At 35.5% G+C, this 22,601-nt stretch overlaps 1 protein-coding gene across 25 annotated transcripts in view; it reads right to left on the reverse strand.

Moving 5' to 3' along the window:
• Positions 1–22,601, reverse strand: part of PARPBP (PARP1 binding protein) — a gene marked incomplete at both ends in the record, with an annotated part of 67,812 nt that overhangs the window by 20,146 nt on the left and 25,065 nt on the right. For 16 of the 25 annotated variants that reach the window (XM_079715759.1, XM_079715751.1, XM_079715757.1 and 13 more), the window contains 2 exons: positions 8,903–9,057; positions 10,385–10,555. In XM_079715759.1, coding sequence (XP_079571885.1) covers positions 8,903–9,057; positions 10,385–10,555 — 326 coding nt within the window. The remainder of the gene's footprint in view (positions 1–8,902; positions 9,058–10,384; positions 10,556–22,601) is intronic. The other 9 variants (XM_079715755.1, XM_079715752.1, XM_079715773.1 and 6 more) reach the window with 2 other exon arrangements.

A 22,601-nucleotide genomic window follows, 5' to 3' on the forward strand; every position in this document is an offset into this window, starting at 1 on the left:
TAGTTTATTTTTGTGTATGGTGTTCGGGAGTTTTCTAATTTCATTCTTTTACATGTAGCTGTCCAGTTTTCCCAGCACCACTTATTGAAGAGACTGTCTTAGCAATGAATTTGGTAAAGTAGCAGTATACAAAATTAATGCACAGAAATCTCTAGCATTCCTGTATATTAATGATAAGGTTACATAACTTAACCTTTAAACCAATTCAATAAGTATTATTACCCGTAAATTACAGATGAAAAAATTGAGTCTCAAAAAGGTTTAATAGCTTGTCCAAGAACACAGTGTTTGTTCTCGGCTAGGAAGAAGGTGGTAAGGAAGGAGACTGACCTTAAATACATGATATTGCACTCTAACATGAGAAGGGTTATTATATGGAAGAGGAAATTAAACTAGTTAACACTAATCTAAAGGAAACCAGAGACTGGACCAATTATGGCCAACAGACAAGTAATTTTGAAAACATGAAATCAATTGTTTCTTTATACTGAGCCTGAACCTCAATAAATTTGGGTTGCAGTTCCTGCTCTAGAAGGCTGACCTAAAACCAATGTGAGAAGGAGGAAGGATTTTGGTCCATTACAAGGAAGACATTAAAGGTGTCCAACAATAAAAGAGGGCTCTTTTTTGAAGTTAAGAGATCTCCATCCCTAGAGGTATCCCTGGAAAGGCTGCACAGTGTCTAATGAGAAGGTGGTGTGGTCTGGCTATGTCTGGCTATGGAGTCAGACAACCTAAGCACACATCACAACTCCCTCACTTTCTACCTTGAATATGCTATTTAACCTCTCTGTGGCTTTTATAGTAGCATAAAGGAAATTATGAATAGTTCTCATCCTCACTGCCTTATTGCCAGGCTTTATGTTTTAGAACTTCATTCTTAGTTCATTTTATGCTGAAAGGGCAGTAGCCCTACAGGTTGGGTATGTCCCAACAGACACCTCACCTTGGGCAGTCCCTGGGCTTTGTCCCCTGCTCCCTCAGACTTTAGTGACTATAAGAACAGACCCTCCAGATCACCAAATTCAGCAAGTTCTTTCAAAATAAAAGCTGGCTTCCCTTCTTGACTTCCCTTTCTGGCTTTCTTCCTTCCCCCAGTTTTTGGCCTATTTTCATTACATTCACCTACTCATCAATGCATTTAAGTACTTTATAAATATGTTGTCCAGCAGTATTAATTATTTTCAATGGAAGGGTCAATCAGGGGACCTAGCCTGCTATACATCTGTAATCAGAAGTCTGAATGGACTCTTAAGAATTATTTTATGTAAACAGGCACTCTTTTCCAACTGGCTTTTTCTTAATTTTCAATTAAAAACACAGAAAATAATTGGATGAAATGTAGCCAAAATGAAAACATAGTTAACACTATGTGCTTTTTCTGGGAAGTAATCTCTAATGGAAGAGTTTTGGAAAAGATTCAGAAGGATAATCAAATATGAAAGAGTGTCACAGTATGAGTTATAAGAACAAAAAAGAAAAAAAAAGCTTTCAGTACTATTAAAGGTAAAAGTCACCTTTGCCCTCTTTTCCCATTCCTTCTACAATAACAAATATTCTAAATTTTAAAGATGATATAATCCCCTGAATGAACTGTATTTAGGAAAAATTCATAAGATTTGTATTTCAGTTGCTTGCCAAGCTCAGCATTTTGACCCTTAGCAAAATACTGCAAACACCAGTGCTTTGACTAGTCTATTACTATACGTTCACTACAAGAGCCAACGTTAGCTCTTCAAATACCTGCTCACCAACATAGCATAATTCAAATTCTTGCCTCTAGAGCCTAGAAACTCCTGAAGTTTTAACCCAAATGATGCCAGGACATTTGTCATAGACACTGGGGATACAAAATGAATAAAAGATTTCTTTTTAAGAGGTCATGATTGATCAGTTGATACAATGAGATACCAAAGGTATAGAGGGGATTTAAGTGGGGAGGTAAGAGAAGAAGGTCTTCAGGAAAGCATCCCAGAAGATATGACTACTCTGGATAAACATTAATAGAAGAATTTAGGTGAGAAAGAGGTTAACTGAAGTTCCTGACTGCTAAATGCATCACATTAAAGCTCTGGGGCAGAAACAGAAAAATGAAGCTAGTGAGGAAAAACACAATTAAATCCCCACGACTGAATCAAAACACAGTGACTGAAAGAGAACAATAAGCAATAATACAAATAATGGGTAATATTTTAATGAATTATTGACTATCTTTACTATATAGAATGACTTGTCTTTTCCCTACCATCTTTAAGAATTTGATAACTATTTGCTAAATAAATTATATATTTAAAAATTAAATGTGATTAAAGGTACTACATGAAATGTATCAAAAATGATTCTGATATATTTAAAATGAGAAATGTAACACTAGGATTCTGGACTGGATAATTCAGCTAGACTTAACATTCTATAAATGCATAATATTTAGTCCAATAAATATAATGCAGGTGTGTACTAAAAAGTTGTTATGTAATAAAACTGAAATACAGAATTTTAAACATTTGAACAACAGGGTACTAACTAATTTATGTAACCTGAAACTCCTAATTTAAGATGTTTTTCAGGTGAAAGTATAGTATGTATTTTATGGTGGCACCTACTGGCAAAGTGTAGAAATGCAGCCATACTATAGCTAAGATGGTCTGATGAAAAGCTGGCAGCAGAGAGGTAAGTGTGATTTGGATTCCTCCCCTGTCTGTCTATTCCCCACCATTCCTTGGACTCAAAGATTATTGTGATTCCCTACCACCACCACCACCCTATTATAAGACAATTAGTACAAACTTACACTCAGCTACAAGGGTTAAATACATTTTTATCTCTGAGTTTTAAGGTTGAGGGACAGAGGCCAGGGTGAGATACAATCAGGAGGTAGAGAGTATAGGATTTGTACACCATACTGAGGTTTCTGGATTTTTATCCTGTACCTAATATGGAATTATTGAAGGGTTTTAATTATGGCGGTAACATCTGCTGTTTTGAAAAGACCACTGGCAGCAGTGAGGACAACAGGATGGGGCAACTCAAAGACTGGAGGCAGAATGAACAACTTGGAGATAAGTAAAAAAAGTCCAGGCAAGAAAGGATGAAAGTCTGAAAACAGACTTTCCATAAAAAAATGGAAATAAGATAGTAGCTATAGGAATAGAGATAAAGAATATCAAAAATGTTAAGTAAGAAGAATTGATGGATCTTAGTGAATGAAGGGACAGAGAAAGGGAGAATGGACTTGAGGACACGGGGAGGGGGAAGGGTAAGCTGGGACAAAGTGAGAGAGTGGCGTGGACATATATATACTACCAAATGTAAAATAGATAGCTAGTGGGAAGCAGCCGCATAGCACAGGGAGATCAGTTCAGTGCTTTGCGACAACCTAGAGAGGTGGGATACGGAGGATGGGAGGGAGGTTCAAGAGGGAGGGGATATGGGGATATAGGTATGCATATGGCTGATTCATTTTGTTGTACAACAGAAACTAACACAGTACTGTGAAGCAATTATACGCCAATAAAGATGTACTAAAATAATAATAATAATAAAAAGATACGTTCCAAATTTCTGCTTGGGCAGCTGGAGGCAGAAAGGCTTCATCAAGCTGGGTACTTTGGGAGGAGGTACCCATCAAGCAGGTACACAGGGAAAGATGAAGATTTAGTTTGGGAGATGCTAAGTTTTGAGTTTCATTTGATGTAACAACCTATAGGTACATAAAGATATATTTTGGAAACTCAGGAAAGAGTTTGGATTTCACTGAAATATGGATTTAGAATTTGCATATATGCAGTCAGAGAGGTAAGTAGAAAATAAGAAAACAAAATCTCAGAAGTTATGGGGAAAAGAGCTCTAAAAGAGAAAATGATCAAACTTCAGGACTCAAAAGAGACCAGAGGCTATGCCAACTAGAAGATCATAAATGATCTTTCGCAGAACAGCTTCAGTAGAGTGGAAAAGTGAATAAGTGTGAGTCAGTTGAACACAGACAAGTAAATTAGTATTGAGTGCCTACTCTGTGCCAGAAACTGTGCTGGGCTAGGGAATATTAGTGAAGAAAATCAATAAAGCCCTCATAGAGTTTACAGCCTCATGAGACATATTCAAGATATTTTAAATCATTAGAAATTGGGAAGTGGAATAAAAGTATTTTTTCAAGAATTTGAGCTATAAAAGGAAGGAACTGACAAAAACAGAAGATGATTTGTTTTTTCTTATAATCTTTATAGACTGTGGCTAAAGGACTAGTAGAAGTTGAAATTATGAGACAAAATGAATAACCAATGAAACACTGTCCCAATAGGTTACCCATACTATAGGAAATATCCTCCCTTCTCCCCATCTGGACTTCATTTCACCACCATTCTCCATGTCTGGTTAACTCCTTCAAGTTCATCCTTAAGCTCAACCATTAACAAACATCCAGGTAAACACTCCTGACACTCTTATCCCCGGCTCCCACAAACGAGGTCAATTGTCCCTTCCTCTGTACATCTTTCCATTATTACGTAAATAGAATACATGTTGTAAGTTTTTGATAACTTTACTATTTATAATCATGAAATGCATATATACTTAACATATGCAAAAATCACCTTACAGAAGAAAATAGAGATTGCTCAGATGGACTATTTAAACACCCACTTCTTCAGTATAGTCTCTAGAACACAGAGTAATTGCTCATTATGACCAAACAGGATATTCAAAATAGATGGCTGCTAAATTGAAGAACTGAAGTGTACCCTAGGTGCCTCTAAAACGTACTTCTACCCTTTTGTACAAAAGTGTATGTATGGATGTACTTTTACTCTGTTAACTTACCTCAACTAGAAATTCCTCCAAAAAGGAATGTAATTATAACAAATTACATTGGATTGAATATGTGCACTTATATCTGCTCCCTCCTAAAGTGCCACTAAAGTGACAAAAATGAAAATGTTTTAAATCCATAAAGAAAAACAGAATGGGAGAGGAGACAAGAGTCGAGAGCAGAGACATATCATGAAAGTACAGAAAGACAAAGAGCAGATGGAAAGGTGATAACTGACTACCCAGAACACAGAAAGCTACAACATAAGTTAACTGCTAAAAGATACACCAATAAGAAGTAATCTCAGAAACTGAAGGCAATACTGAAGGCTATGGTGAAGGTGTCATTGCAAATAAGAAAGCTGGTTGACAGTCTATGTGAGGAACACTTAGACCCCTGAATCTCCTCTCTTATTCTGAGCAATCAGGCTAGCGCACTTCTGTCACCTCAGCATAGAAGGCAGGATTACTCTGAAGAAACTACGCCAAAGAGGCTCCAGACCTATAGATACCAATGACTGAAAACAGAGGGACTGAGCAAAAGTCTACATATTGAACTGGGAGGCTCAGCATCAACCTACCCTCCCTCAAATCCCAGAATATTGCTAGCCAGACTTACTGCTTTCAGAAAGAGACTAAAGGATGCCATTATGGAAATTTGGGGGTAAGTTCCAAAGAAAAGACCTGCAATTATTCACATTTGGAGAATTCCCAAAAAAAGAGCCAAGTGGCTACTATGCTATAATGAAGTCCACTGTATAGAGCTGCTAATCAGCTTTATAGGGTCTCATTCCTAAATATGAAACAACAGTCCAGAATCACCCTACATTTTAGGAACACCTTTAATATGAAAGAGGGCAACAGAAACAAAAAGAAAAACATTCAACTAGATAAAACAAAGACTATCCAGGAAGCAGATAAAAAATGATCATATAAATTAAATAACCTTGGAGAAATAAATGAAGCATAAGATCACATACAATCAAATGTGAGAATAATGATATTTATCTCCCATTTACTTTTTCTCAGAAAGCTACTTGAGCAAAATAAGGGGTTTAACCAATTAAAAATAAAGTCATGGAATCCTGAAAACAAGGCAGAGGCAAAGAAAATTCACACGGTGATGAAGCTTCATGGCTGACACTCTGAAACAGGTCTAGCAAGCAAAAGTATACAGACTGAGTGAAGAAGATAGATGACTCTCCAGAAGGAATGTCTTCAAGGGCACAAATCAGAACTGATAGATGACCTAATAAAAAAGAAGAAACTGTATATTTTCATTGGCAAACTTGATAAAGAATTGATAATAAATATATAAGAAGCAAAGCAAGAGAAAAAAGTAGATAATCATTGACTCTAGAAAAAACCAAAAATGTATACAAGAAAGAAAGTATAATAACAGTATATAATATAGCTTAGCTGTAGGCAATAATTACAGAGTTATAATAATGTAAACTCTAAAATATGATTTAACTTGATACTGTTGTATAACTATATTAGAAGGAGAGAAGAAGAGAAGTGTGTGTATGTGTCTGTGTGTGTGGTAGGAGGGGGAGAGGAAAAGAGGAGTATTGGGAGGTTGGTGAGTGGGTGGCAAATCCTCATCTTCCATGGTAGGAAGTTAATAAATAATGCCTAAAATTGAAACTCAAAATTAGCTGCATAGACCAACAAGGGCTTAATATCCAAGATACAGACAGCTCATATAACTCAGTATCAAAAAACAAATCAACCAATCAAAAATTGGCCAGAAGACCTGAATAGACATTTTTCCAAACAAGACATACAGATGGCTAACAGGCACATGAAAAGATGCTCAACATCGCTAATTATTAGAGAAATGCAAATCAAAACCACAATAAGGTATCACCGCACACCTGTCAGAATGGCTATCATCAAAAAGTCTACAAATAACAAGTGTTGGAGAGGATGTGGAGATAAGGGAATCTCAAACACTGTTGCTGGGAATGTAAACTGGTACGGCCACCATGGAAGACAGTATGGAGGTTCCTTAAAAAACTAAAAATAGAACTACCATATGATCTGGCAATTCTACTCCTGGGTATATATCTGGCAAAAATGAAAACTAATTCGGAAAGATATATGCACCCCAATATTCAGAGAAGCACTATTTACAAAAGCCAAGACATGGAAGCAACCCTAGTGCTTAATCCAACAGGTAAGAATGAAATATTGCCATTTGCAACAATGTGGGTAGACATAGAGAATATTATGCTTAGTGAAGTAAGTCAGACAGAGAAAGACAAATACTAAATGATATCACTCATATGTGGAACCTAAAATAATAAAGACAAATAAACATATATACAAAACAGAAACAGACTCACAGACACAGAAAACTAGTTTATGGTTACCAAAGGGGAGAGGGAGGAGGGATAAATTAGGAGTACAGGATTAATAGATACAAACTACTATGCATAAAATAGATAAGCAACAAGGATTTACTGTATAGCACAGGAAATTATACCCAATATCTTATAATAACCTATAATGGAATATAAACTGCAAAAATACTCCATCACTACGCTGTATACCTGAAACTAACATGATATTATAAATCAACTATAGTTCAATAAAAATTCTTAAAATAGCTGCATAAAAATTTCATTTAAATGAGGTAAATACAGAAATAAACACACACAAAAATATTAAAAGTTAATTCCTCTGAGGATTTTATTACTGTAAGTCTATAGTACCATTTGACTTCAACAAAATATATCTATTTTGCTTTGCCAAAAATATAGTATTCTTTAAAATTAATTATATGCTATCTCAGAAGAAATGGCTGGCCAATATATTATTTAGAAATTCACTGATATTGACTATAAGTCATATTCAAACCCTTCTCCGAATTCACTTCGTTGTAATAGATATCCATATAAAAAGACAGAAGGAAACAATTCAGAATAAAATCCTGAAAATCCTGAAAAAAATTCTTCTTGGAATCTTAAAATGGAAAGACGTTTCATAGAATAAGATAAAGCAATTAAGAGAATGGGTTCCTGGGTCAGAAGTGAATTCAGATCCCAACTCTGCTACTTAATAACAATGTGACTAAGGTAAGTTACACCAGTGCTTCAGTTTCTTCCTCTCTAAACTGAGTATTTAGCTAGCGACTACAATGTAAGGTGTTTTTAATGATCAAATGATAATCCCCATAAAGAGTTCAGTATAATGTCTGATACATGGTAAGTGTTCAATAAATACCAGCTATTTTTATTAGTACTATGCTATGGCATACCCACCAAACTGACAATGATCTCCCATGACTGCTAGCATATATAACCCACTTCTGCCCCCACAAATTAATCTAACATTAACTCACCATAAAATTTATACCAATTTATACCAATATTATAAATAAGGGTCTATCTGATTAAAAACACCTCTTAATTCCACTATCATTTAAAAACAAATTCCAGATGAATCAAAAATTTATGCATAAGAAAATGAAAAAAAAAACCTAGCAGAAAACAGAATATAAAATTCATCATATTTTTATCAATTTCCTGACTCATTCTTGGTATGAGTTTCCTTTATTGCTAAATAAAAAGTTTAAAGAAATTATCTATTCAGTCATTTCCAATCCTCAAAAATCTATTTCTTCCAGAAAAAAAATGAATGGTAAGCCCTCTTCTCTAGTCAAATTTAATTTGAACATGCCATTTGACTTTGGCAAAAATTTTAGAATCACAGATAAGCAGAAATTTAGGGAGAAAGGTCATGTGATTATAATTTATTAATCTATATATTTTATTAATTGAAGTATAGTTGATTAACAATGTCATGTTAGTTTCTGGTGTACAGTAAAGTGATTCTTTTCCATTATAGTTTATCACAGGATATTGAATATAGTTCCCTGTGCTATATAGTAGGACATTGTTGTTTACCTACTTTATATATAGTAGTTTGTATCTGCTAACCCCAAACTCCTAATTTATCCCTCCCTCATCTAGATATTTTGTTTCTTCTTCCTAGTTTAGTCTGATGCTTGGTCATTTCAATAGCTCTTAATTTTTAATCTACCTCTGATTCTGTGAAGTTTCAAAGACAGACTAATAACACACGTTTGTCATACCTTGGATTTGGTATTTCTCCAAGAATTTCATCCAATTTGTCAATGAAATTAATAAAATTAGACAATCCTTTTATATGTGTCCTTAAAGGATCAGATGGTGATGGTGCATATCCTTTCCCTCCAAGCTCTATTGTTCTAATAAATGATGTAGCCACCTATGAATTAAAACAAATAATTTGGTTATGTTTAATGATTTAAAGTTAAATGTTTAACTTTAGTAAGTTAAAACTACACCTTATTTTATGAAGCTAGGCACATTTACATATTTCTAGGTACACAGGCAAAGAGAAGCACTTTTTACAACTCATGCCACATTTTCATTCAGAAGCAAATAATCAAAGAAACAACTGTCATGTAGAATTCATGCCAGCAAGAGTGATGGCAACACAGGTGGAGACTAAGACTGAGGAGCCAAGTTAGGGACAAATTAAGGGCGTAAGAATATGTTCATAAGAGTATATCATTGTTGGGAATTCCCTCGCGGTCCAGTGGTCAGGACTCTGCACTGCCACTGCAGGGGGCTCCGGTTCGATCCCTGGTCGAGGTACTACGATCCCGCAAGCCACACAGCATGGTCATAAAAAAAGAGTATATCACTGTCTATAAAGAATTAGACAGTGGTATTCTATAAAAAATAAATATATTCTTAAATAGACTGACTACTGGCTACTGGAATTGTTATATGGAACAAAGGGATTTTTCTGTGTCAATTGTGTTGATTTATTCAAAGTTGAACAATTAATTCAACTCTTCCAAGCCTTAACTTCTTTATTTGTAAAATAAAGGTTTAGACTAGATAATCACTAAGCCCCATCTAGCTTTCACATTTTAGGATCATTTGATCATGTGTAGCTCAAAAGGTCTTGCCTTTACAACGATAAAAATACATATATAATAAGATGGCTATACATTAGGCCATCTCCATCAAAGACAAAATGTTCTAAAGCTGTATTTTCCAAAGCATATCCTAAGAAAGGAAAAATATATGAAATTTAAATAATCTGGGGAAAGTTCCATAGTTAAATAACTTAGGAAACGACAGGTTAAATAACAAGGTTAACTTAAGCAGATTTCTTTATGGTAGGACTTCTTGGAAGAAGTATACATGCATTACATATATCCAGTAAGAGTATACACGATTTCCAACTTTTTGCCCTTGGAAACATTTATTCAAAGAGCATTGAACAGAAACTTTTGCATCTGGAAATAATTTATTCAAGGAGAATCTAACAGGGCTAGCACTCCGCAGAACACATGTAGGGAAACACAGCTTTAGAGAAATTCTCCCTTATGAACTATATATATAGTAAAATATATAGTAAAAAACAAAACTACCATGGATTTTCAAATACATGACATAGAACACATATTCACAATTTAAAAGTTGCTCTATCATAGTTACAAGAATTCTATATTAAGGTACATGGATCCACTGTTCAGAGAGTCTTTAAAATAAATATTGAAAATGTAACATGTCCATACCAAAAAGATAGACATCTGTTTCTCTCGAGCAGCATGTTTCAAATCAGTGAAGGCTTCTCTTCCAAGCCCTCTATCAGGAATATTGAGAATATGAGCCAGAGCCAAGTCGTTCTTTGAATTCACCAGCAGGTTTAAATATGAGTAGATAATTTTCTTTGCTAGTAACTGTACCTGTACAATAAAATATTTTCTTTATTGAAGATTTCTAAATTCATAAATAATCTTTTTATTTATTTATTTTTTATTGAAGTATATGTGATTTACAATGCTGTGCCAATCTCTGCTGTGCAGCAAAGTGACTCAGTTATACACACATAGACATTCTTTCATATTCTTTTCCATTATGGTTTATCAGAGGATATTGAATATAGTTCCCCATGCTATACAGTAGGACCTGTTGTTTATCGATTCTAAATGTAATAGTTTGCATCTACCAACCCCAAACTCCCAGTCCATCCCTCTCCCTCCCCCCGACCCTTGGCAACCACAAGTCTGTTCTCTATATCTATGAGTCAGTTTTTGTTTTGTAGATAAACTTATTTGTGCCATATTTTAGATTTCACATATAAGTGATATCATATGGTATTTGTCTTTCTCTTTCTGACTTACTTCACTTAGTATGATAATCTCTAGTTGCATCCATGTTGCTGCAAATGGCATTATTTCATTATTTTTTATGGTTGAGTAGTATTCCATTGTATACATGTACCACATCTTTATCCATTCACCTGTCGATGGACATTTAGGTTGTTTCCATATTTTGGTTATTGTGAACAGTGCTGCTATGAATATAGGGGTGCATGTATCTTTCTGAACTATAGTTTTGTCTAGGTATATTCCCAGGAGTGGGACTGCTGGATCATATGGTAACTCTATTTTCAGCTTTCTGAGGAGCCTCCTCACTGTTTTCCATAGAGGCTGTACCAACTTACATTCCCACCAACAGTGTTGTAGGGTTCCCTTTTCTCCACACCCTCTCCAGCATTTGTTATTTGTAGACTTTTTAATGATGCCCATTCTGACCAGTGTGAGGTGGTACCTCATTGGAGTTGGGTTTTTTTTAACATCTTTATTGGAGTATAATTGCTTTACAATGGTGTGTTAGTTTCTGCTTTATAACAAAGTGAATCAGCTATACATATATCCCCATACCTCTTCCCTCTTGCATCTCCCTCCCTCCCACCCTCCTTATCCCACCCCTCTAGGTGGTCAGAAAGCACAGAGCTGATCTCCCTGTGCTATGCGGCTGCTTCCCACTAGCTATCGATTTTACATTTGGTAGTATATATAAGTCCATGCCACTCTCTCACTTCATGCCAGCTTACCCTTCCCCCTCCCCATGTCTTCAAGTCCATTCTCTAGTAGGTCTGCGTCTTTATTCCTGTCCTGCCCCTAGGTTCTTCAGAACCTTTTTTTTTTTTTTTAGATTCCATATATATGTGTTAGCATACGGTATTTGTTTTTCTCTTTCTGACTTACTTCACTCTGTATGACAGACTCTAGGTCCATCCACCACACTACAAATAACTCAATTTTGTTTCTTTTTATGGCGAGTAATATTCCATTGTATATATGTGCCACATCTTCTTTATCCATTCATCTGTTGATGGACACTTAGGTTGCTTCCATGTCCTGGCTATTGTAAATAGAGCTGCAATGAACATTGTGGTACATGACTCTTTTTGAATTATGGTTTTCTCAGGTTATAGGCCCAGTAGTGGCATTGCTGGGTCATATGGTAGTTCTAGTTTTAGTTTTTTAAGGAACCTCCATACTGTTCTCCATAGTGGCTATATCAATTTACATTCCCACCAACAGTGCAAGAGGGTTCCCTTTTCTCCACACCCTCTCCAGCATTTATTGTTTGTAGATTTTTTGATGATGGCCATTCTGACTGGTATGAGGTGATCCCTCATTGTAGTTTTGATTTGCGTTTCTCTAATAATTTAGTGATGTTGGGCAGCTTTTCAAGGTCCTACTGGCCATCTGTAGATCTTCTTTGGAGAAATGTCTAGTAAGCTCTTTTGCCCATTTTTCGATTGGGTTGTTTATTTTTTTGTTGGTCAGTTGTATGAGCTGTTTATATATTTTGGAGATTAAACCTTTGCCTGTCGTATCATTTGCAAATATTTTCTCCCATTCCAAGAATCTTTTTTTAATACGCAGTAAAAATACTTATGATCATTCAATGACAGTATCTCACTCAGCTCTTTGGGAAAAGAGAATTGCCATATAAACCAAAAGTTTGGGTTGAACAATGAACATATCCTGGTTCATGAAACCAACTTGCCACCAATGAGAATCTATAAGTAAATAACAACTATCATAATTGTTGGAAAATGTCTCTTAGAAAATGATATAAAAGATACAGCTGCATTTCTGATGAGACCGGATCTCAGTTCCCTACATACATTTGCCACTAAATAATCACCAACAATGAAGCTCCCTGAAGCGTAGGGCATGGGCCAACTGGCACTATTTGGTCCTATACCCATGTCTCTTTACAGGGCAAGATATAAGGGCTGAAGTTAAATTGTTAAATTTCTGAAGAATTACTAGATACTGACTTTCACAATACCAAATAACCAACTAAGTATTAAAATAAAGAGATTCAACCAAATGTTAGCAAATAATAGCAAGTAGTTGATGTTGACACTAACTGGCCTAAAACAGAGCTATAGACTTTCAAACACAAGATAAGTAACATTTGTGAGAACTTGATAGGGGCAACAGTTCTTTCATATATACGGCACTTGTCCTTCACAGTCAAGTGATAAACCAGGGTATTCAATGATCTTTTTCTTAAAATTAGCTAACTATAGCTTTTCAAGGCCTTGCAACTTCTAGTATTACAAAAGTAATACTGTGAACTCCAACAGGTAACAACTACAAAATATTAGGTAAAAATTTTAAAACATAACTATGTAAAGACACTGGAAAGCATCCAAAAAGCAGACACAAGCTGGAGGAGAATTTAATGTTAGAAGAACTGCAACAAGAAGGGTAAGAATTGCAAGTTTGTGGTTATTCAAGGTCCTACAACTTCCAGTAATGGGGGAGATGCAACTTATCATGTGAACCCCTTAAATAACAAACATTAAATATTAAATAAAAAAATTTAAATAGTGTTTAAAGGCACTGGAAAGTGTCCAAAAAATAGAGGCTGGAGGAACATTTAGTTTTAAAAGAACTGCAATAAGAAGGGTATGAATTAAGTTTGTGGTTTACTGGCCCAAGTTTCATGACTATAGAAGTGACTAAAGGTGCCAGAGATTAGAATTCAGAGCTGGGAAAACAGCTAGATATTTAAAGGAGGAATTCCTGGAAACAACTGAGAGCATAAATAGCCAAAACCCCTAGCTGACAGCAAAACTATGCAAGCATGGGGAAGATTCCAGGGGGTCTATCAAAAACACAGACAGAAAACAGAAAGAAATATATTAGAAAGATTGAGCTATAAAGAATCAGAGCTATGCGTCTGAAGGTTTGCTAAACTGAGTGCACTCTACAACTGTGTATAGTTTAAGTGGCAGAAAACTGAAGCTGAACAGGCTTGAAATGTTAAGTATACAAAGCCAAAACCTGTCAGAACAACTGGAAAATTCATGAAAATCCCTAGGAAAAAGGAATCCACAAAAATAAGCTCCATATCTCCCCCAAATGCTTGGCTGACTGCCAAATTTGGCAGGCAGAGGGAAGGCTTACAAAAGCCAAGCTAAAAAAAACAGCAAAGTGAAACTATAAGAACAGATATCCAATGCATACCACCAAGGAAACAAACTATGAAGTTGGAATCTAGGCAAGGTACCTGCCTACTAGAAATAAAAACCAATGTTCCTCAGAAGAACATGAGAAAAAACTGGAGTTGCTATAAAATATTACCTGAAATGTCTGGGTTTCATCCAAAAATTACTAGACAGCCAAAGAAAAAAGACTGTGACCCCTTCTTAGAATAAAAAGCAGTCAATAGAAAATGTCACCAAGTGGACCTACATGTTAGATTTATCAGACAGAACATCAAAGCATCTGCTATAAATACAGTCAAAGAACTAAACTAAAATGTGTTCAATGAATTAAAGGAAACTATGTTATCAGTGACTTAATAGAAGAATGAGAACTGAAAAGTGGACACTCTAAAGAGAAAATTCTAGAGATAAAAAGTACAATAACTGAAACAAAATTTGCTTGGTGTGCTCAACAGCAACTTGAAGAAAGTGAAAGAAACTATCAGTGCACATATAGATATACCAATAGAAATTACCAAATCTGAAAAACAAAAGAGAAAAAAAAAAAGAAGAAGGAACCAAAGAAATCTGCAGGTCAATTTAAACAAGTCCAACATACATGTAATTGAAATCCCTGCAAAGGAGTGAAAAAACCAGAAAAAATATTTGCTGAAATTATGGCAAAAAGCATCCCAAATTTGGTGGAAAACATCAATTTATAGATCCAAGAAGTTACTCAAATAGGAAAACACAAAGAAAATCACTCCTTTACACTTAAACTCTGACATCCAAAGATAAAAATTCTTAAGAGCAGCCAGAGCAAAATGACACATTACATACACAGGAACAATAGTAAGGTTAATAGAACATCAAAAATTAAGTATGTAAGCCAGAAGACATTGAAACAACATATTATATGTGCTGAAAAATGATCTTCAAAATTACTTTACAATTACAATAGTCAAGACAGCACAGTATTGATTTCCTTCCCATGGCAGAAACTTGGAACCCAGGTGATATTCAGTCTTAATTTTCTTATTTCCTTTGAGGCACTAAGGGGTGCTTCCCTCTTATTTTCTAATATTGGGCTGGCCAGAAAGTTTGTTCATGTTTTTCTGTACCATCTTATGGACAAACTCGAACGAACTTTTTGGCCAACCCAATAGATACATTAAACAACAGAAAAACATGTTTTTATGAACAAAGACTTCTCACAGGAGTATCCATTTTCTTGAAAACAGCACACAAATCTTGCTGTAAATTGCCAATGTTACAATTTAATTCTACCTTTCTTCTGTGAAAGAAGGAAAAAATATTGCTTATATAATGAGGGTCAGGAAGCTTTCAGGCCCATAAAGAGAAACTTAACCTGTCTCCTTATAAACAGTAATATATAGCATTCTAATATAAAAATATTACAATTTAGTCATTCCCCTAATGAGGGTCATTTAGATTCCTCCAAATTTTATTATAAGCATTGCTGCATGTATATTCTGATACTTATCTCCCTGTATATATGTTGAGTGTTTTTATAGTACTGCTGGGACCATAATGTACTTTTTTATTATTTTAATACATACTGCCAAGTGTCCTTCACTTGTACCTATTTATACCCCCACCAACAATGAAGGAGAGTTCCCATTTTCCTATATCCTGGCCAATATTTAATGTTATACAACTTTAAAAGTTTTACCTATTTCCTCTGATTACCTGGAAGACTAGGAATCTTTAAAAATGTGTTGGCCAGGGGCTTCCCTGGTGGCGCAGTGGTTGAGAGTCCGCCTGCCGATGCAGGGGACATGGGTTCGTGCCCCGGTCCGGGAAGATCCCACATGCCGCGGAGCTGCTGGGCCCGTGAGCCATGGCCGCTGAGCCTGCACGTCCGGAGCCTGTGCTCCGCAACGGGAGAGACCACAACAGTGAGAGGCCCGCGTACCGCAAAAAAAAAAACAAAAAAAAAAAACAAAAAAAAACTAAAAGCTAGTTCTTTGAGAAGATAAACAAAAGTGATAAACGCTTAGCCAGACTCATCAAGAAAAAGAGGGAGAGGACTCAAATCAATAAAATTAGAAATGAAAAAGGAGAAGTTACAACAGACACCGCAGAAATACAAAGCATCCTAAGGGACTACTACAAGCAACTCTATGCCAATAAAATGGACAACCTGGAAGAAACGGACAAATTCTTAGAAAGGTATAACCTTCCAAGATTGAACCAGGAAGAAATAGAAAATAGGAACAGACCAATCACAAGTAATGAAATTGAAACTGTGATTAAAAATCTTCCAACAGGGTTTCCCTGGTGGCGCACTGGTTGAGAGTCCGCCTGACGATGCAGGGTACACGGGTTCATGCCCCGGTCCAGGAAGATCCCGCATGCCATGGAGCGGCTGGGCCCGTGAGCCACGGCCGCTACGCCTGTGTGTCCGGAGCCTGTGCTCCGCAATGGGAGAGGCCACAACAGTGAGAGGCCCGCGTACCACAGAAAAAAAAAAAAATCTTCCAACAAACAAAAGTCCAGGACCAGATGGCTTCACAGGTGAATTCTATCAAACATTTAGAGAAGAGCTAACACCCATCCTTCTCAAACTCTTCCAAAAAATTGTGGATTAAGGAACACTCACAAACTCACTCTATGAGGCCACCATCACCCTGATACCAAAACCAGGGAAAGATACTACAAAGAAAGAAAATTACAGACCAATATCACTGATGAATATAGATGCAAAAATCCTCACCAAACACTAGCACACAAAATCCAACAACACATTAAAAGGATCATACACCATGATCAAGTGGGATTTACCCCGGGATGCAAGGATTCTTCAATATATGCAAATCAATCAATGTGATACACCATATTAACAAATTGAAGAATAAAAACCATGTGATCATCTCAATAGATGCAGAAAAAGCTTCTGACAAAATTCAACACCCATTTATGATTAAAAAAACTCTCCAGAAAGTGGGCATAGAGGGAACCTACCTCAACATAATAAAGGCCATATACGACAAACCCACAGCAAACATCATTCTCAATAGTGAAAAACTGAAAGCATTTCCTCTAAGACCAGGAACAAGACAAGGTTGCTCACTCTCACCACTATTATTCAACGTAGTTTTGGAAGCCCTAGCCACGGCAATCAGAGAAGAAAAAGAAATAAAAGGAATACAAATTGGAAAAGAAGAAGTAAAACTGTCACTGTTTACAGATGACATGATACTATACATAGAGAATCCTAAATATGCCACCAGAAAACTCCTAGAGCTAATCAATGAATTTGGTAAAGTTGCAGGATACAAAATTAATGCACAGAAATCTCTTGCATTCCTATACACTAATGATGAAAAATCTGAAAGAGAAATTAAGGAAACACTCCCATATACCACTGCAACAAAAAGAATAAAATACCTAGGATTAAACCTACCTAGGGAGACCAAAGACCTATATGCAGAAAACTATAAGACACTGATGAAAGAAATTAAAGATGATGCCAACAGATGGAGAGATATACCATGTTCTTGGATTGGAAGAATCAATATTGTGAAAATGACTATACTACCCAAAGCAATCTACAGATTCAATGCAATCCCTATCAAATTACCAATGGCATTTTTTACGGAACTAGAAGAAAAAATCTTAAAATTTTTATGGAGACACAAAAGACCCCGAATAGCCAAAGCAGTCTTGAGGGAAAAAAACAGAGCTGGGGAAGTACAGGTTTCTGGTAACTGACTATACTGCTGAACTGAATGAATAAGCATTTTCAGAATGCTAATGGTAAACTGACGAATTCATAAAAATGCTAACAAAAGATCAAAATAAAAAAAATTAATTACATGGGACTCAGTGAACTGCGGAGGATGATTATAATTTTTGTGACTTTCTGTTTGAATAAAAAAAGGAAGAAAGAAAGAAAGAAGGAAGGAAGGAAGGGAAGAAAGAAAGAAAGAAAAGGAAGGAAGGAAGGAAGAAAGAAAGAAAGGAAGAAGGAAAGAAAAGAAAAAGAAAGAAAGAGAGAGAAAGAAAGAGAGAGAGAAGGAGGGAGGGAGGGAGGAAGGAAGGAAGGAAAGAAGGAAGGAAGGAAGAGAGAAAGAAAGAAAGAAGAGAATCTTCTAGTAGTGAGTTGAATACTTGGGGAGGCACAAAAATCTTTAAGAACCCTAGGTTACCATTAATGCTAGAGAAAGAGAGTACTAAATGAAATGTTCTTCAGCATTTTTTGAAAGTTGTTTCTTCTACTTTAAATAAGTAGTATATTACTCACTGGGGACTCAACTTAGCCTCATACTACTCCTGAAACTGGAAGATTATTTTATACGGTAGAACATACTACTGCTAATATTAAGTATTATTGTTGTTATTGTTATTACTATTATTATTAATAGTAGTAGGAGGTTACTTTTCATCATTAAAGTGCTTTCACATATATTAAAAAAAAAGATGTCCTAAAATTTTATAAAATAAGGTATAACATAGTTTTCTGCTTTATTTCAAGAGTCCTTTTATCTTTACTTTCACAGTAAATCATAATATTTCATGTGAATCTATAATGCAAAGTTTCCATTTTAACCTCACAGTGCAGTAGTCTGTCTAAAACATACAGGAAGCATGACACAATTTCCCAAAAATCAAAGCAGAGGAAAGAGATATTCACATTGTAATCAGAAATTCCTTTACTCTTTCTACATTTAATTTCATGCAATCTGTATTTCACTGTGCTTCTGCTGTTCAAAAATAATGAGAGTTTACTAATATGTATATGTCTGATCCTTATTGGGTACAAGACCAGGACTTAAACTCCCACATCTACAACTTGTTCTTAAAGGCTAGCAAATTCTGTCCTTCTGATCTGTGATGTTAGGCAAACATCAGGGAAAAACATCTTGGAGTCCTCACAGTTAGAGTGTTTCTTCTAACTCATGGCTGCAATTGGAAATCTATCCCTATTATTATGGTCAGATAACATGGCAGTTATGGTTTCCCTGCTCTTGTATTTGCAAGTGGGTTTTAAAGAGGCTCTCTGGAAAAGCATTCCACATAAATACAGTTATGATGTCCAGAAGTAAGGGCTTAAATTGAAAAAATCCACAAGATTGAAGCTTTTACCCAGATACCAAAAATAAAGATATTGTTCCATTTATCTGTTTAATAAACTGATTCTATCCATACCACAAAATATTTGCAATGTTTGTTTAGAAGTTGAACAATTTTATTTAAGCTTTTTGACAACTTCAAGTTGCTTTTCCTAACCCTTAACTATTACTGAAATGCATATGTTCAATCTCAATTTGAATAAAGTCAGTTTTTCTAAATTGATATTAAAATTTATGCAAGTATTGTTTTTATTTGTCAACACATAAATTCTTACATATAGTGAACAAACAAGATTGGACTATAACTAATATACTCGTAGAATTTTTTTATTTAACTGATTATTTTCTTTTGGGGCCTTTATTCTGTTTTTCCCTTCATTACTTCAGAATTTCTAAAGCAATAGTTTAGTACCTCAGGGAAAAATAAAATAAGTAAACAAAAATATTGTTTCTCCAGTCCATTTCATTCATCTACTTGAGGAACTGGTGTGACATTAGTAAGCATTTGGTGATCAAAATATATCTTTTTAAGACTGTAGCCCAAAAAGTCACTTTGGAATTTTAATAGAAATAAAATACTTTGCAAAAGAAAAATCAGAAGTCTGCAAGTAACAGAAAAATGGTTGAGAGGATAGCTGCTATCTTAATAGTCCGCATAAAATCTAATCCATCAGCTAACTGGTAGATAAAATTCTCTTAGAAAATATAATCCAAGAAGGCAAAAGATAAAAAGTAGAGGATTAACACCACGAAATTACCATTGTTTGTTAAATGAGAAAACTATATGCTTACAATGAAGACCCTTCAGTTTCTATATACTATAATTCTTTTTCATGGCTATCCCTTTAATATTATTTTTATAAGTTTATTGATGACAACTTTATATAATTTACTGCCGGTGTTTGAGATATGCAGGATCCTTATATCAATATGTAACTGGGGACTTCCCTGGTGGCACAGTGGTTAAGAACCCGCCTGCCAATGCAGGAGACACGGGTTTGATCCCTGGTCTGGGAAGATCCCACATGCCGAGGAGCAACGAAGCCCGTGTGCCACAACTACTGAGCCTGCGCTCTAGAGCCCGTGAGCCACAACTACTGAGCCCGCGTGCCACAACTATTGAAGCCCGCACGCCTAGAGCCTGTGCTCCACAATGAGAAGCCACCTCAATGAGAAGCCCGTGCACCACAATGAAGAGTAGCCCCCACTCTCTGCAACTAGAGAAAGCCCACGCCCAGCAACGAAGACCCAACGCAGCCAAAAATAAATAATAAATAAATAAATGTAACTGGCATAAACCCCATTATTTGAGCTCTCTTAATTGCTTCTGTAATTTCTTTTTGTTTCTTCCACAAAGACCTATTATATCCCTTCCAAAAATTCATCTAATAAATGGAGAAATAAACTGAGAAAAAAGCTGTACATTCTTTTAATCTACCCATGTTCCACCAAGATACATTTTCTATGAGGCTCCTTATAAGGATTTTCCCATTGGAATGGGTAGGTCCTCATTCCTGGTTATTTACGTCATTTTAAATGTACAAATTAGTTCATTCCTCTTAAATAAAAGGCACAATAACAATTATTGTTTCCTCCCTGTAGCCTATAAGAATGTACTCCTAAAAAAGGAAAAAAACAAAAGAGTGTACTCCTTAAGTATCACTGAGAAAAGACCATGCAATTTGGTAAACATCTTGTCAAGGCAGGAAAAACAAACAATGAGAATGTAAGCAATAAATGAATGTAAAGCAACAGAAAATAGTTACAATCGCTAAAAGAAACCATGCCTAAGCAGGAAACAACCAAAGGTGGGCTTGGGATACTTTCTTGTACCAGAAAAGAGGTAAGTGCTCAAAAGTCTAATAGGGCATGTAAAAAAGATACAGAAGCCAGATTGAAGGGGACCCCTACATTTTAACATCAAAGATTAATGACTAATTGATTTTAAAACTCTGAATAAATAAAAATCCATGAGTCCATAGTAATGTAAACACACATAAAAAGAGAAACATAAACAGAAAAAAAATCTAATTTTCTTCCTATAAGTAACTATTACACTAACTCCTAAACTGGTAATTAAAGAGAAGGAATTAAGTAGTGACCCTGCCATTTTTAGGGAACTGTACTTCATCCCAGTTAATAAGATAAAGCTCTTCTTTACTGAGAAATGGCATCAAATTAGTGTAAAGACATGATAGAGGTGGAAAGTAACCATTCTGCAAACTCCAAAGAAATAACTGATTCAGACAATGATCATCAGTGCATGCTCAAAACCATTCGGTGAAAGGTTGTTGGGAAACAAGATATTTACAGAGTCAAAGTATCACTAGATCTTTTTTGACAGCAAAAGAAAAACTACATCTTTATATTGGAAAGACCTCACAAATTCAGGACAACTTCAGTTTGTGTCTCCTAGTGTGATACAAAATGAAATACTCAGCATCAGTTATGAAGTATTTCATAGATTACATTGCTCAGTCTAAGCAAGCTTTTAGATGTTTCCAGTTTATTGGAAATAGAGGAACAAGTTAAATAATACCAGTAGGAACTCAACAGATAAATAACAAGAGAAAAAAAAACCTGAGGAGGATTCTAAAAGACTCTAAAGAGACATAAAACCCATTACAGGGACAAATGGAAAACTTTGAATAGGGAAAATAGTAAATGAATGATATTAGGGAATACTTCAGTTTTCTTATATATGATAATGGTATTGTGGTTTTGTCCTTATTTTCAGGAAGTGATATGCTGAAGAATTTTAGGGATTAAGTGTCATGACGTCAGCAATTTAACTTTCAAATAGGACAGAAAAAATATTAGATGCACATATAAACTACATTATTAAGTCTAAGAAGTAGGTATACAAGTATTTGAGAGTAATGATCAAATATATTTTTTAAAGTGCGATCTGGAGTATTCCCTGGCAGTCCAGTGGTTAGGACTCCACGCTTTCACTGCCAAGGGCTGGGGTTCAATCCCTGGTTGAGGAACTAAGATCCCAAAAGCCACGCTGTGAGGCCAAAAAAAAAAAAAAAAAAAAAGAAGTGCAATCTATAGAGCATGGTAGTTATGGGAGAATCTGCCTTAGCAATGTTTCCAGAAAATGAAGAAAGTGATTCATCAAATGCATGAACTAATTGGAGCATTTAACTTGGAAGTAGGCATGTTCTAGACGTTTTACATAACATAGTTCTATTTTTTTTAACTTAATTTTATTTTTTTATACAGCAGGTTCCTATTAGTCATCCATTTTATACACATTAGTGTATACATGTCAATCCCAATCGCCCAATTCAACACACCACCACCCCACTTCCCCCCTTGGTGTCCATACGTTTGTTCTATATATCTGTCTCTCAATTTCTCTCCTGCAAACCAGTTCATCTGTACCATTTT

The sequence above is a fragment of the Hyperoodon ampullatus genome (genome assembly GCF_949752795.1).
Source record: "Hyperoodon ampullatus genome assembly, chromosome: 11".
NCBI lineage: Eukaryota > Metazoa > Chordata > Mammalia > Artiodactyla > Ziphiidae > Hyperoodon > Hyperoodon ampullatus.